The sequence below is a fragment of the Oryctolagus cuniculus genome, chromosome 4 (genome assembly GCF_964237555.1).
Source record: "Oryctolagus cuniculus chromosome 4, mOryCun1.1, whole genome shotgun sequence".
NCBI lineage: Eukaryota > Metazoa > Chordata > Mammalia > Lagomorpha > Leporidae > Oryctolagus > Oryctolagus cuniculus.
This window is the reverse complement of record NC_091435.1, coordinates 55,938,511-55,953,443: the sequence shown is the minus strand read 5'-3', so window position 1 is coordinate 55,953,443 and position 14,933 is coordinate 55,938,511. Positions and strand designations below refer to the sequence as shown.

The 14,933-nt window shown below is 38.8% G+C and overlaps 1 protein-coding gene across 2 annotated transcripts in view; it reads left to right on the top strand.

The window, feature by feature from the left end:
• IMPG2 (interphotoreceptor matrix proteoglycan 2) overlaps positions 1 to 14,933 on the top strand; it is a 91,461-nt gene that overhangs the window by 59,593 nt on the left and 16,935 nt on the right. For both annotated transcript variants that reach the window (XM_070072009.1, XM_070072010.1), the window contains exons 10-14: positions 489 to 733; positions 1,863 to 1,948; positions 7,632 to 7,935; positions 9,081 to 10,366; positions 10,961 to 11,180. In XM_070072009.1, coding sequence (XP_069928110.1) covers positions 489 to 733; positions 1,863 to 1,948; positions 7,632 to 7,935; positions 9,081 to 10,366; positions 10,961 to 11,180 — 2,141 coding nt within the window. The remainder of the gene's footprint in view (positions 1 to 488; positions 734 to 1,862; positions 1,949 to 7,631; positions 7,936 to 9,080; positions 10,367 to 10,960; positions 11,181 to 14,933) is intronic.

Here is a 14,933-nt window from a genome sequence, read left to right as displayed (position 1 = left end):
GAGACTAGGATGAAGCTCCTGGTTCCTGGTTTCTACCTGGCCCAGCCCCAGCCATTGCAGCTATCTGGGAAGGGAACCAGCAGTTGGAAGATCTCTCTCTCTCTCTAACTCTTTCAAAATAAATAAATATTTGAAAAAAGTTTTCATAGAGGATCTACAAACTAAGGAAAAGATACTGGGGCTTGATAAAAAAGATTTAAAAAATCATTGATCTGCTTTATTTTCAAATTTTTCATAGTTTTCTTTCCACAACAAATAGCTATGTTTTAGCACATAATTAATCTAAAAAAATAATAAAGGGTTGGGAGAGGAATTCCCATTCTGGGAGGAGTTAGGATGGCTCTTCTTTTTTAACCAAGTAGGAAAAATGATAATAGGGAACAAAGGAAGCAGGCTCTGCCTTTAGGCCTAATGTTTGTTCTCAGTAATTTAATGCTTTTTATTTGTGCTTCTTCAGCTGGACTTAATCTGTTCTCTCTTATTTGTAGTGGCCTGGATGTTCACTATGAAGTTACCTTTAATGGTGAGGCCATCAGCAATACCACCTGGGACCTCATTAGCCTTCACTCCAACAAGGTAGAAAACCATGGCCTTGTGGAATTGGATGATAAGCCCACTGCTGTCTATACAATTAGTAACTTCAGAGATTATATTGCTGAGACACTGCACCAGAATTTTTTGCTGGGGAATTCCTCCTTGAATCCAGATCCTGATTCCCTTCAGCTTGTTAATGGTGAGTCTAATATCCATCATGCAGTCCTTATATATTTTATTTTCCTTTCCAATGTTCTCTGGAAAAATCTAATTTCCCTAAATATATGTGGTTCTGAGCGTTTTCTAGATTGCATGAGGCAGATGTTAGCCCAATATGAATGGAGTTTTAGCCATACATATGCTGTGAACAGATTAATCAGAAACTCTCTGGGCCACTTGTTGACAAAAGGCCACAGAATGGGGAAAGTAGAATGGTATTTAGAAAGAGGATCAAAGTTGAAGGAACAGTAGTGAACTGTAATATCTGGATATGCAAATTGAAACAGCCAATAATGCTGCCTAAGCAATCCAGACATGAATTGTCCAGCGGTACATTGACTAGTAATGCCTAAAAAGAAAGCAGAAAAGAGGGAACAGTTTAGGAAGTTAGTGGGATATCCTGGTCAAAGGACTGATAATGGGGATTGGGCACAATCACAGAGAATCCAAAACTGAGTTTGAGTTCAGCTAGTTAGGGCATTCCAGTTGTGGTCCATAGTGAATAGGTAGATCTGGGGTCATCAGGGAGAGGGAGATGTCCCTGGACACGGAAGCTAAAGGGGAGTCCAGCCAATCTGGGACTAAAACTTGCTAATAGTCTGGCTACTAGTGTGCAAGAGCTTCATTCATCAGGGACACCATGTCCTGTTAATTTACTTGTTAGTACATATTTTTGTCTCTGTGAATTGTTCATTCATTAATAGTTAAGCTTTCAAAAAACATGTCTGGTGGGTTTTATTTTACTGATGTGGCAGAGTAGAAGTACCAGCTGCTAAAGAGGAAAATGTGCATGTGAGAGATGATGCTAACAGGGATGTATTTTAGCAAAAAAAGTCTCCGTCTCCCACATACTTCTAAGTGAAAAGGATCTTTATTAAAAGAAAAACTTTATACAAATTAAATATAACAGAATTTAATTGAGCACAGGACAGTTCATGAATTGGGAAGGCCCTAGAACCAGGCCAGTTTCTCCAAGACTCCAGAGCTGCCATGTGGCTGGATAACATTTATAGGCAGAAAATGGGAAATGACACACAAAGAACTTGATTTTTAATTATCCCAGCACCTAAAATACAATAATATCTCAACTAAAAATGTTCTTTCGTCAGTGAGAGGAATTTTGCTTCCCCAAACTGAAGACTCTACTTGGAATATGCAAAGTCCAAGCCTTCAGGCACCACCAACACCTATTCTGGTATGTTTCTATGTTTTATGGCTATGTCTAGAACCAGGTTGTCAAGCTTCTCTCCTTTGTACCCTCATCTGCTTACTTTGGCATCACGGATTTCCCAAACTGTTTCCATTTCAAATATTCTCTTGCATCATCCCTGGAATATTACTCATAGTTGTCAACTCATGGGTACTAGGAGTTGGTTCAGAAAATTTAAGCCTTCTTCAATGGTTAAATCAAGTCTGCATTTCCAAACTCCACACATGGTAGAAAACTTGTTTATTGTTCACACTTGTTTGGTGATGATTAAGTATGAGTTGTTCTCTGAAAGTTACCCAAAAATGTTTTTACAAGCCAGACTATAAGTTGAGGTCCCGAAATTTATTTCAAGGATGATAGTGAGGGAAAATTTGGGCACTAAAGCATGTAGAACTGGGTGTGCATGGAAGGGAGAAGGAAGAATAAAAATATCAGCTAGCTGAATACTGACAGTGGCTCTAAATCAGGTCTCCTTTTAATGTGGACTGAAATCATTACTATTTCCCCAGAAACAACATTGGGTGAATATTCTTTTTTATACTTACCACCCAGTTCCATCAGGAATTCCTATGCTTCGCTTCTTGGCATTTTGGCTAAGTTCAAGTGTAGGAATTCCTCTTCTCCCTCTACACCTCTACAGCTACATTTCACTTATGGGGGGACATCAAGTAGAAAAGAAAAAGACTTCCTCAAGTGAAGTGAATCAACAGTGATGATAGCTGCAACCACAACAGTATAGAGATTTACCATCTGCCATTGGTACTGGAATCTTTTATTATCATATAGACATGGTAGGCGGGCTGCCTTCCCATCTATATCTCCCACTCCTCCTATCCTCATCAGACTTCTTTTCTGTCTCGTATCAACTGTTAGAACCACTTGTTTCTTGGCTTTAATTTAGCAATGTAAATTTAGAAAGCCTGTCTCAAATTCATTTAGCCATTGAACTATATAGCCATCTCTTCTATTCAGTTGCAGAGTGAAAAGATTCTTTCCTGTGATCTTTGTTTTGGGGGGAAATGACATCCAAGAGAATGTTCATTTGGTGTTTATGTATTCCTTTACTCAGATACATTTGTTTTGTGTTCTTCATGTGCCAAATGTTGGGGTAACTAATGTGAATGAGGGGTGACCCTTCCTATAAGAAGTTTCCAGTTGGTAGTAGTAAACAGACTTCTAAACAAATTAGGTTATGTAGGTGTTAGCCTGGAAGGCTGTTCAGGGTGTAGTGGCAGGGGTGGTGATAGCACCATTAGCCTCTGTTTCTCGTAATCATATTCAACCTGGACTTTTCTAACCATGGGAAGAGATATGTGATGATATTTTAGGATCATATAAGCTAGAGGTTACAAACAGTCTAGGTCCAGGTACAGACATGCATTTTGAGAGTGTGTATATATATATATTCATATTTAAATTTATGAGTCAATATTTAAAAATCAATTTTTTTTGTGCAAAAATGCAACTTTCAATCTTCTGAAAATCAGTGAGACCTGACAGCATGACGTTCATATTCCCTTGTGTCAGAAAGTGGCCGCAGCTTGATCCTGGCTACCCCTTTGATGATGCATAGCACTGACTAACTAGTCTCCTTTGTGCATTTATGTTGCAGTGGCTCTATTTGCATTTAAGCCCACTTCTTACTTTTCTTTTCACTAATGATAACTCCAAAGCACCAGTCAACAATTTAAAGAGACATTGGAATGTTAATGGGTGATAATGAGATATAAAAATGAGTGATTAATTAGAAATGTCTGAACCTTACTTGCTTTCCTTTCCCTCCTTGCTTTTTCCCTTCAAGTGTTAGTGAGATTTTACTCTATTATAGAAGTGACTTTTTTGTTAAACCAGATTTGATTTTTTAGCATTATTTTAGAGGTAGAAATGTTGGGATATTGAATTTGATGCCTTTCTGGCATCCCGACTTGGAAAATAATTTGTTGCACAGTACATTTTCTATAGCACTAGCAAGCTTTTCAACTGGCATTAACAGAAGTGAAACTGGCCAGAATAATATTAAACTTGTCAATATACTACATTGAACTAGAAGAAGAATTCATGAGTCTCATTTGTTACTATGGGAACATCTATTGATATAAAAATAAATGGAGTGCTATTCTTGGCACTTATGTATTCACTGTTCAAAATGTATAAGAAAGCTTCATTGCTATGAAATTTTTTAGGAATGCTACTTTTTATTTGGAAGTAGATGGTCTTCCTTCTTTACTTGAAAAGTCAAATTGTTTATTTTCACATTTTATGTTAATTTTGAGTTGACTTTTATTAAAGATATATTATTCTGCTACTTTTGCAAAATGAAAAAATCATTTAACTTATAAATATGCCAGGATAATACATATTGTTCTTTTTTTGAAAATTTCTTTTTCATTGAGGATTTGGTATCTGTTTAAATGTATGTCAGTTCATCTGATATAGTGTAAGCTCTGTTTGATAAAACTAAATTTCTTTAGCACAAGTTAAAGGACTTAAGTCATCTCACTTGGAACTTAAAAAAATGAAAAGCACCTTTGGAATTTGTTAGAATATAAACTTGCCTGACTCAGCTGAAAGCATGGTTAGCTTTAACACATTTCTAGTTTTAGATCATTAAGAGAAAAAAATGAATTTACTAATGTGGTATGATCATTATTATCGTAACTATACTTTTTATTTATTTTTTATTTTTTATTTTTGACAGGCAGAGTGGATAGTGAGAGACAGAGACAGAGAGAAAGGTCTTCCTTTTTTCATTGGTTCACCCTCCAATGGCCGCCACGGCTGGCGTGCTGCGGCCGGCACACCGCGCTGATCCGATGGCAGGAGCCAGGTGCTTTTCCTGGTCTCCCATGGGGTGCAGGGCTCAAGCACTTGGGCCATCCTCCACTGCCTTCCCGGGCCACAGCAGAGAGCTGGCCTGGAAGAGGGGCTACCGGGACAGAATCGGGCACCCCGACCGGGACTAGAACCTGGTGTGCCGGCGCCGCTAGGCGGAGGATTAGCCTAGTGAGCCGCGGTGCTGGCCGTAACTATACTTTTTTAAAAAACAGAACTAGATATTGAACAAATGGCCTTCTTATCTTCTGATTATAAATGTGGTTTCAAATACTAGAAAAATAAAGGGGTAAGGAAGGAATTTTTCTTCCTATGCAAACGGACATTTGAATATTAAGCAATGTGCTCCATTTGTGTTCATTTTGGACCGTGTGGACTTGTAGAATACGTTAACCCAGCAGAGAAAGGACCGACTAGTCAGTTAGCTTTAGCTTTTCCTTTGGAAATCTTTTCTCCATCTGTGACTATACACTTGTAGCAACCTCTGAATGAATAGCCACATTATAGCAGGAAAAGCTCTGGCACTGAGAAATCTAGAGATAAGCTTTCATTCTGAATTTTTTTCTATTTTTTTTGTGACCTTGACCATTTTGCTTCTATGAACCTCAGTTTATTATCTTTCATAAACGTAATTGGCACCATAAAATCATGGAACATTTGTATAACATGCCTCCTCCGGGGTATAAGATGTTAACAGTTACAGTTACCTGCTGATGGAGATGTGGATGGAGTTAAGTGACCAAAAACAGGGATGCTGGGATATGCAGAGACAGCATCAAGAGACCATTATCCTCTGCTGGATTCCAGGACAAAGGGAAGAAATGCTATTATCAGAGCCCAGTGGAAGCTGAGGCTGTAACTGTGGAGGGCACAACTATTGCTTGAGACACAGTATTGAAAGTAGAAGAAAGCAGGGAGAAAATACCCCAACTTCTCCTACCTCCTGGCTTTTGATCTGCTTGTACTACCCATTATACAAAGTCAAATGGAAGACAGCTAGAAGGGAGCAGGAGTGATGCAGTTCAGAGGGGTCAGCCTTCCAGGGCACAGAACAGAACAGAAGGATATGGGGTGGTGGTGACAAATATAGAATAACCAACCTAGCAACTTACTTGCAACAGAAACTAATTAAAATAGCATGGACGAGGCAGGAAGTGATGGTGTCACTAAGCTCCCCAAATGAAAAATGAGTTTTTTGACAGAATGCTTGTAGTTGAAAGGAAGCAGATAAAACTGAGAATATCTTTCAGTATAGCCAATGATCTGTTGCTATCTTTCTTCTGTTTTTGTACTTAGAGGAAGGAACTAATAAGTGTATGACTTGTGATTTCTTGCCTCATGGTTCCTCCCCTGTGGTTGGAAGTGTGCAGTCCAGATCTTCCTCATACAGACCGTTGAGGAAGAGACAAAGGACATTGTGTAGGCAAAGGGTAAAAGATGAACTAGACCATGAGTTGGGTAGACTCCCTCCACAGGTTTTATTTCATGGGTATAGACTAAACTCTAGTTAGTCACTTTAAATTTGTGCGCTCCCTCCGCCCCGCCCCCCCAAAAAAGCACATGAGGCTTGAGAGTGTATGTCAGTGAAAATTGACTGCCACTGATAGGAATCTCCCAGTGGAGGTGGGGGAAGGATTATGTTGAGAGTTTCTTATTCTTTATTTTGATTGGCTTTACTTTTTTCTTAGCTGTCCCATGAATTGTAATCTTCTGGTAGGTTTTAAATGTGAGATATTTCTTAAAGATTCCAGTTGATGAGATACAGCCATGTATCCACTAAAGAAGTACATTTGAAGCTCAGGCTGGAATAATCTACTCAGAACATGATGAGGCTGTAGCCTCTACTGTGGAGCTTTTAAAAATACCAATGTCTACCTATTTTGTTTGAATCTCTGGGTTGTGAGGCACAGGCATTGTGTTTTTCAAAAACTTCTTTGTGATTTTAATGCCAATTTAGAGTTGAGAATGAGTGCTCCTTTCCATTTTCCTTTTTCAGTTTTCATCCACCCAGAAAGTCTCCATGTTCATGCATAGTACTTGTTCTTTGCTGCTCATAACCCAGCGTTGATTGAAATACATAAACTCCTGCCAAGTGCCATGGCTATTTTAGCATCATCATTAGACTTTTTACATAGAGTGTTCTTCATTAGATTGAATAATTAGCATGTTCTAGGATTTTGCTTCTGTCTAGTTTTCTATGCCTGAATCTAAATTTTAAGATTCAATTAGTACTATATTAGTAATTAATCATTAGAAAGAGGAAATTGTTTGTATCTTGTAAGAGTGATGTCATTTCATAGGTGGAGATATTCATCTGAGGAAACAAACCACATTTTGATGTGGTGACATTTCAGATAAAAATAGAGGACCTAAATTGTTTTTCTGAATAATGAATACAATTGCTAATTCTTTTCTGATGTGGACCTTGTGCTTAGATCTTTGCCAAGAAATTACAGATACAAGTAGCTTCTATGTATTTAAAGTCATTTAAGCTAAAAGACAAAGGGAAATAAACCCTATAAAGCAAGAGAGTTATTTTCTCTCCCAAATTGACCTTGTTTAGGATCCCTAAACATGTCATCTTATTGTTTTCCACTTCACAGGTGAGTTTTGTGGGGTTGCAACAGTTTTTCTCTGGATTTTCTAACCAGAAATGAATTGGGATTTGATTACAGATCTGATTCTAGAGCCCATGTGCTACCCACCCCACTTTCCCCAGGATTACATTGCCTGTTGTTCCTAGAAAACCTGGGAGTATAGATGGGTAGGTGATATTTAAAGTCATTTTTATGTGTTCCTTTTATCCATGATATGATTTAGCCTTTTTTCCCTCCAGGATAATACCCTTCCAGCTGAATGGCCTTCAGCAGATGAATCCACAACCAGCAGTATTTCACCACTTGATTTCAGCTCTGGGCCTTCCTCAACCACTGGCAGGGAACTCTCGCCAGAAAGTCCATTGGGTGATTTAGTGTCTTCACCTAAATTAGCCTTTCCCTCCAAGGTGGGCCTAAGTTCTTCCTCAGAGGCCTTAGAGCTCAGTGGCTTGACTCTGCATTCTGTCACCCCAGCAGTGCTTCACACTGACTTGCCTGTGGCTCCTGAGGAGGGGACTTCTGGATCTCACTTGTTAGAAGATGGTGAGGAACTTGAATCATTTTTCGTATCTTATTGAATCAGATGCCAAGGGTTCTGAAGAGAGGAAGAGATTATGGCTGATAGAAAAAGCCTGGTAGCATTCATTAGGGGGAAAATGCCTCAAGAAACTGTGGTGAGAGAGGAAGGCAGTCAGAATTAGTTCCTTGGGATGGAGAATCCAAATAGGTAAATAGTAAGAAATGGAGAATATACAATTACATTATACTACTACTATTTTTTTAGAAGATTTTAGAAGGTCTTCCTTCCGTTGATTCACTTCCCAAATGGTTGCATTGGCCAGAGCTGTGCCAATCTGAAGCCAGGAGCCAGGTGCTTCTTCCAAGTCTCTCACAGGGATGCAGGGACCCAAGGACTTGAGCCATCTTCTACTGCTTTTCCAGGCTACAGCAGAGAGCTGGATTGGAAGAGGAGCAGCCAGGACTAGAACCTGGCACCCATATAGGATGCCGGCACTGCAGGTGGAGGATTAACTTACTGCGCCACGGCAGCGGCCCCTGTTACGACTACTATTAAACAACTACTTTCATATTGGAGTGGTAAACAAACAGCATCAAAAAAGATTATCCCAGCAGCTTTAATAGGATTAATTGTGGAGTTCAAATCTAATGATTGACGATCTTCTAGATGTTGTAGAGGAAAAGAAAAATCAATGTGACTAAGAAAGGAGCATACATGTTAAAGAGAAAGATGAACAAAGATATAAATAATGAGGCTAGAAGTTTGAGCATAGCCTGAATATGAAGGATGATGAATAATAAAATAATGGAAATGGGAACTGAAAGAAAACAATAATTTCTAAATAATTTTCTTTCTTAATTCCCACTGGATTGTCTCTGTTTATTTTTTATGGCTACTAGAAATTCTCTCTTTAAAAAACCAAATGATTGAAAGTAAATTATTTTAACATTCTAGGTGTTGTCATCTTCAGGGTGGGGGCTATATTCATGAATGATCATCTCACATTGCAAACACATCATTGGGTCTTGTTTGCTCTATATAGCAAAGTAGTAGTCATCAACAATTGTTGCTACTAACTTAATGGGATAAAACAGATTGCTAGTTTTATTGAGAGAACTAGGAATATGTTTAAGTTTGTAGTATATTTAACAGAAAATATTATTTTCAGGATTAGCCAATATTGAAGAGTCAGAAGATTTTCTTCCTATTGATCCACTGCCTTCAAGTTTATTGACTCAGCCTGTGCCAAAAGAAACACTACTGTCCATGGAAGACTCTGGTGTGACCTTGACATCCTCACCATATATCTCTTCCCCTGTGACATTAGATCTTCTTACTAAAGAAATAACTATACCTTTTGTCTTGGATTCCTTGGACTCCAAAGTCAAAAGCCAATTAGAAGTGAGCCCTTTGCTGCCAGAAACACCCATGGAAAAAGAGTCCTTATTTGAGAGTGGTTTTGGTTCTGGGTCTGGGCAGATGGTGGATCTAATTACTTGGCCATGGAGTGAGATTTTGTTAGAGAAGAGCACAGAACCACTGTCCAAGTCATGGCTTGAAGATGAGGATTCACTTTTGCCAACTGAGGGTGTAGATGAAGAACTAGTCATAGATCACAAAATGAATTTCACAAATCAGATTATTGAGCATTCAGAATATGAGCATGATAGAGCCACAAACTTTGCAGAAGGAGAGCTTCTTGGTGGACCTACTGTGCCCTTCTTTGCAGAGACTGCAAAGCAGCCTGCATCTCCAGTCCTTCCTGAACACACATCAGAGGTACCTGACATTGATCATGACTCTGCTACAAAACCACCTCTTCTGCTGGCATCTGTAGCAATATCTGCTCCTACTGATCAAGCAAACCAAGATGATTTCTTAAAGGAGGATATGGAGAAAAGTACAGAGTCAAAACATGAAGAGTTTGATAGCAAGATTTCAATGGTGAAGTCAGATTTGCAAACTTTGTGGACTGCCTTGCCAGAATCAGATATAATTTGGGAAGGAACATCTTCTCTACGGAAATTGTCCAAAGACACATTGGCAAGTACACCACAGAGTACTGACAGACTCTGGTTGAAAGCTTCCATGACAGAGTCTAGCAAATTACCTCCAACCACGAGCTCCACCCTACTAGAGGATGAAGTAATTGTGGGTGTACAGGATATTTCATTAGAACTGGACCGGGTAGGCACAGATTACTATCAGCCTGAGCTAATTCAAGATAAAAATGGCAAGGTTGGTAGTTATGTGGAAATGTCTACAAATGTTCACGCCACAGAGATGGCTGTTGTGGCTCCACCCACTAGTGGAGGTGACTCAAGTTATACCCAGATGACAGGAGCTTTGGTAGTTTTCTTCAGTCTCCGAGTGACTAATATGATGTTTTCAGAAGATTTGTTTAATAAAAATTCTTTGGAGTATAAAGCCCTGGAGCAAAGATTCTTAGAGTTGGTAAGTACAAAAAGAGAAACACGGGCACTAGAGAATAAGCAGATATGAGCCACCCCTCCCCCAACACACATGATCTGAATCAAGGAAAGTGTGATCTGCTGTGAACATTTATTGTGTATCACCCACTAATAACACAATGGCCTAAGGTCTGTCATGAGACAATGAGATACGTGCATACAGGAAGTGGAAAATACAATAGTGATGAGAAAATAATGTGACAGGTTATATACTGAAGGCTGTGTTCCATGATTTTTTGTGACTGAGAGAAGTTTGAGATTTCTTTTCACATTTTATTTTACACCACGGCTTTTTTTGAATCCCTGTTATGCCTTTACTCTTGTCATCTTTTAACAAACTTTATGGGTATCTAAAATTGTTTATGAGCTTCATGGGACTTCTAAACAGCACATTTATAATTTATATTTCCAATAATTCCTAATTTATACTTTGTTTAACAAGTTAAAAGTATACAATTAAATGAATACAATTAGGAAAAGTGGGAGAGGGACTCATTCTTGTTTTTTTTGTTTTTGGTATGCGGTGAACAAAATGCAGAAGCCTATCAATAAACTTACTACTTTCCATGTATTGTAGCTGGTTCCCTATCTCCAATCAAATCTCACAGGGTTCCAGAACTTGGAAATCCTGAACTTCAGAAATGGCAGCATTGTGGTGAATAGCCGAATGAAGTTTGCCAAGTCTGTCCCTCCTAATGTCAACAATGCTGTATACATGATTCTGGAAGACTTTTGCACCACTGCTTACCAAACCATGAACTTGGCTATTGATAAATACTCCCTTGATGTGGAATCAGGTAATGATATTGCCTTTTTGGTGGAGTTTAGTGATTATTCTTGCGTTTTTTTTCATCGAGTTATGGGCAATCCAATATGTGTGTGTGTGTGTGTGTGTGTGTGTGTTGAGGAGGGGGATGAGGGAAGTGCTATGCCAGATACATTCTCCATATCTTGATAATTAATAAAATATTTATCCTTAAGACATCAATATCATCATCATCTTCTCTAAAGGATGGCCTATCATGTTTTATTTACTGGCTTGTTTCCCATTCCCCTTTCTACTCACTCTATCTGGATCTCTCTTTTACTTACCCACTGAATCTGTTATTACTTTTTCTGTGTTGCCAAGCCCCGTAGATTTGACTCTCTTGCCTTCTGTTTTATTTTCCCAAGATTTTGTATCCATTCCTATTGTGTTAGGTCTTTTATAAAGTAAATAATTTTCCACATTTTAGTAAGTAGATCCAACTTCTCTTCTGAGCTCCAAAAGCAATTAACTAATACTTCCTTGACACTCTCCACTTACCTTTATTCTCAGTATATCAAATTTAAGTAACCTAAGAGTGGACTATAGCATTTCATATCCCTCTAACCTCTAAGTAACAACCATTCTTTCTCTCAGATTTTCCATCTCTATAAATGGAAATTTATCTACTCAGTTACTCTAACCAGAAATCTTGAAGTTATTCTTGATACTGTAGTTCTGTCACATTCGACTTTTAGTCTGCCACCAAGCTTATGGTGATTCTGAATTCTAAATATTTCAAATTCATTCTGTTTTCTGTATCTGTACTACCACCACTCTATTCAGATTATCATTAATTATCTTTCATTTGAATGAGTTTTCCCACTTCCTTTCATTCCTCTTATTCGTTCTGCAGTCAGTAGCCATTGTGTTCTTTCTAAATAATCAACCATACTATTCCTCTTCACAGTTTGAAACAACTCGATGACTACCCAATTTCATAGCCATAAAGCCTAGTCTCCATTGTCTTCCCATATCATCCAGTGCAAATAACTTTGCTCCCATGTTCTAGTCTAACTAGTTTGTTTTTAGTTCTTCATATACAAAATATTTTTAAATTTTTTGAAAATATTTCAAATAAATCAGAAAAATGCAGTTCAATGACTATACATAGATTTAACTATTTTTAACAATTTATTGTACTTGCTTTATATGTGCATTACACACACACAAATACATGTATACTTTTTTTTAAAATTTATTTGAGAGGGCCGGCGCCGTGGCTCAATAGGCTAATCCTCCACCTTGCGGCGCCGGCACACCGGGTTCTAGTCCCGGTTGGGGCGCCGGATTCTGTCCCGGTTGCCCCTCTTCCAGGCCAGCTCTCTGCTATGGCCAGGGAGTGCAGTGGAGGATGGCCCAGGTGCTTGGGCCCTGCACCCCATGGGAGACCAGGAAAAGCACCTGGCTCCTGGCTCCTGCCAGGATCAGCGCGGTGCGCCGGCTGCAGCGGCGGCCATTGGAGGGTGAACCAACGGCAAAGGAAGACCTTTCTCTCTCTGTCTCTCTCTCTCTCACTGTCCACTCTGCCTGTCAAAAAAAAAAAAAAATTTATTTGAGAGGTAGAATTACAGACTGTGAGAGGGAGAGACAGAGAGAAAGATCTTCCATCCATTGATCCACTCCCCTGATGGCTGCAACTGAGCTGCACCAACCCAAAGCCAGCAGCCAGGAGCCTCTTCTGGGTCTCCCATGTGGGTATGGGGGTCAAGCACTTGGGCCATATTCCATTGTTTTCCTAGGCCATAGCAGAGAGCTGGATCAGAAGAGGAGCAGCTGGGACTAGAACCAGTGCCCGTATGGGATGCCAGCACCACAGGTGGATGATTAACCTACCGAGCCATGGCGCTGGCCCCATATGTACAATTTTTTAAAAGCGAAGTGGGTGTATTAGTATCACATAAGGTGGAATTCATGACAAAGATCATAAAATAAGGGTGAAGGATATATTATTATGTAAGAGATAAAATTCAATAAAAACTTATTCTTGCCTTAAAGCTTTTGCTTGTACTGTCCCCTTTGAAACTTCCTTCTTGGCTGACTCCTTTTCACCCTTTATGTGTCATTTCAGTGGCTCTTCCTTAAGACATTCACTGACTTATTAATAATCTAGATTAGGTCTTTTCTATTAGTCTTTCTTACAATATCATGTCCTTTACCCTTGTAGAGTTTATCATCATTGTAATAAAGTTAATTTATGTGTGTAGTTTCTTAATTGTTACTTTTGTGTCTTATTATTAACCACTTTCTTGCCAGAACTCAGCACAGTGCCTTGAACTTAGTGGATCCTGAAAGATACTGTGGATGGATGAAATACAATTGTTTTCATTTGGAAGGCTTGGACACAGAGAATTCTGTTGGAGCCTGAAATTTCATTCTTCTTTCCATTCCACATACCAGGGGACAGTGGTTTTGAGTAGGAGTAAGGTGGAATGTCTGGGTTCCTATTTCTCCCGTGTCTTTTACTTTCAAACTGGTTTAAAGGACAGCCCTATTCTGTAACTAGGAAAGAAGTGAACATTCTTTCCTTTGAAACCCTTGAAGGGCCATTATTCATTGAAAGTGAGGAAAATGATTTAGTTAATCCCTGTATCCAAACTTCTCGCCACTTCAGTTCTTTAAGGTCGTTTGTGCGTTCTTTGTCATGTGGTGTAGTGGAAGAAGCAATTAATTATAATTTGGAAGGTCTGATTTCTTGTCTCTTCCATGCCATTTATCATTTGTTTGACTGCAGATGAGCTATTTTATCTCTTAGCTTTAGTCCCTCATATATTAAATGGGGTATAATATTCCTTGCTATAATATTTCATAGGGATAATCTAAGGATTAAACAGCATGTATAAAACTATTTGACTAGCTACACAAATGCAAGCAGTCATGATTTATAACATTTTTAAAAAATTAATCACTTTTTATGAAAATTTTAATAAATAGTACATTTGCTTTAATTTTGTGTGTAACTCTTAAAATGATTTGACATTGGCCTCAACCTGTACAGTGTAAAACCTATATCTATGTCTAATCCCTCTCCCCAGAACCTCTCTCTCTAGGCTTTATTAGGGAACTTAAATATGTCTTAATTACCTCCAATTCTTTTTTTTTTTTTTGCTTTCAAACTTTTATTTAATGAATATAAATTTCCAAAGTACAGCTTATGGATTACAATGGCTTCCCCCCCATAATGTCCCTCCCACCCGCAACCCTCCCCTTTCCCACTCCCTCTCCCCTTCCATTCACATCAAGATTCATTTTCGATTATCTTTATATACAGAAGATCAGTTTAGCATACATTAAGTAAAGATTTCAACAGTTTGCTCCCACACAGAAACACAAAGTGAAAAATACTGTTTGAGTACTAGTTATAGCATTAAATCTCAATGTACAGCACACTAAGGACAAAGATCCTACATGAGGAGTAAGTGCACAGTGACTCCTGTTGTTGACTTAACAGATTGACACTCTTGTTTATGGCCTCAGTAATCACCCTAGGCTCTTGTCATGAGCTGCCAAGGCTATGGAAGCCTTTTGAGTTCACCGACTCTGATCATATTTAGACAAGGCCATGGTCAAAGTGGAAGTTCTCTCCTCCCTTCAGAGAAAGGTACCTCCTTCTTTGATGACCCATTCTTTCCACTGGGATCTCATGCGTGGAGATCTTTCATTTAGTTTTTTTTTTTTTTTTTTTTTTTTCCGCCAGAGTGTCTTGGCTTTCCATGCCTGAAATACTCTCATGGCATACTCCGCA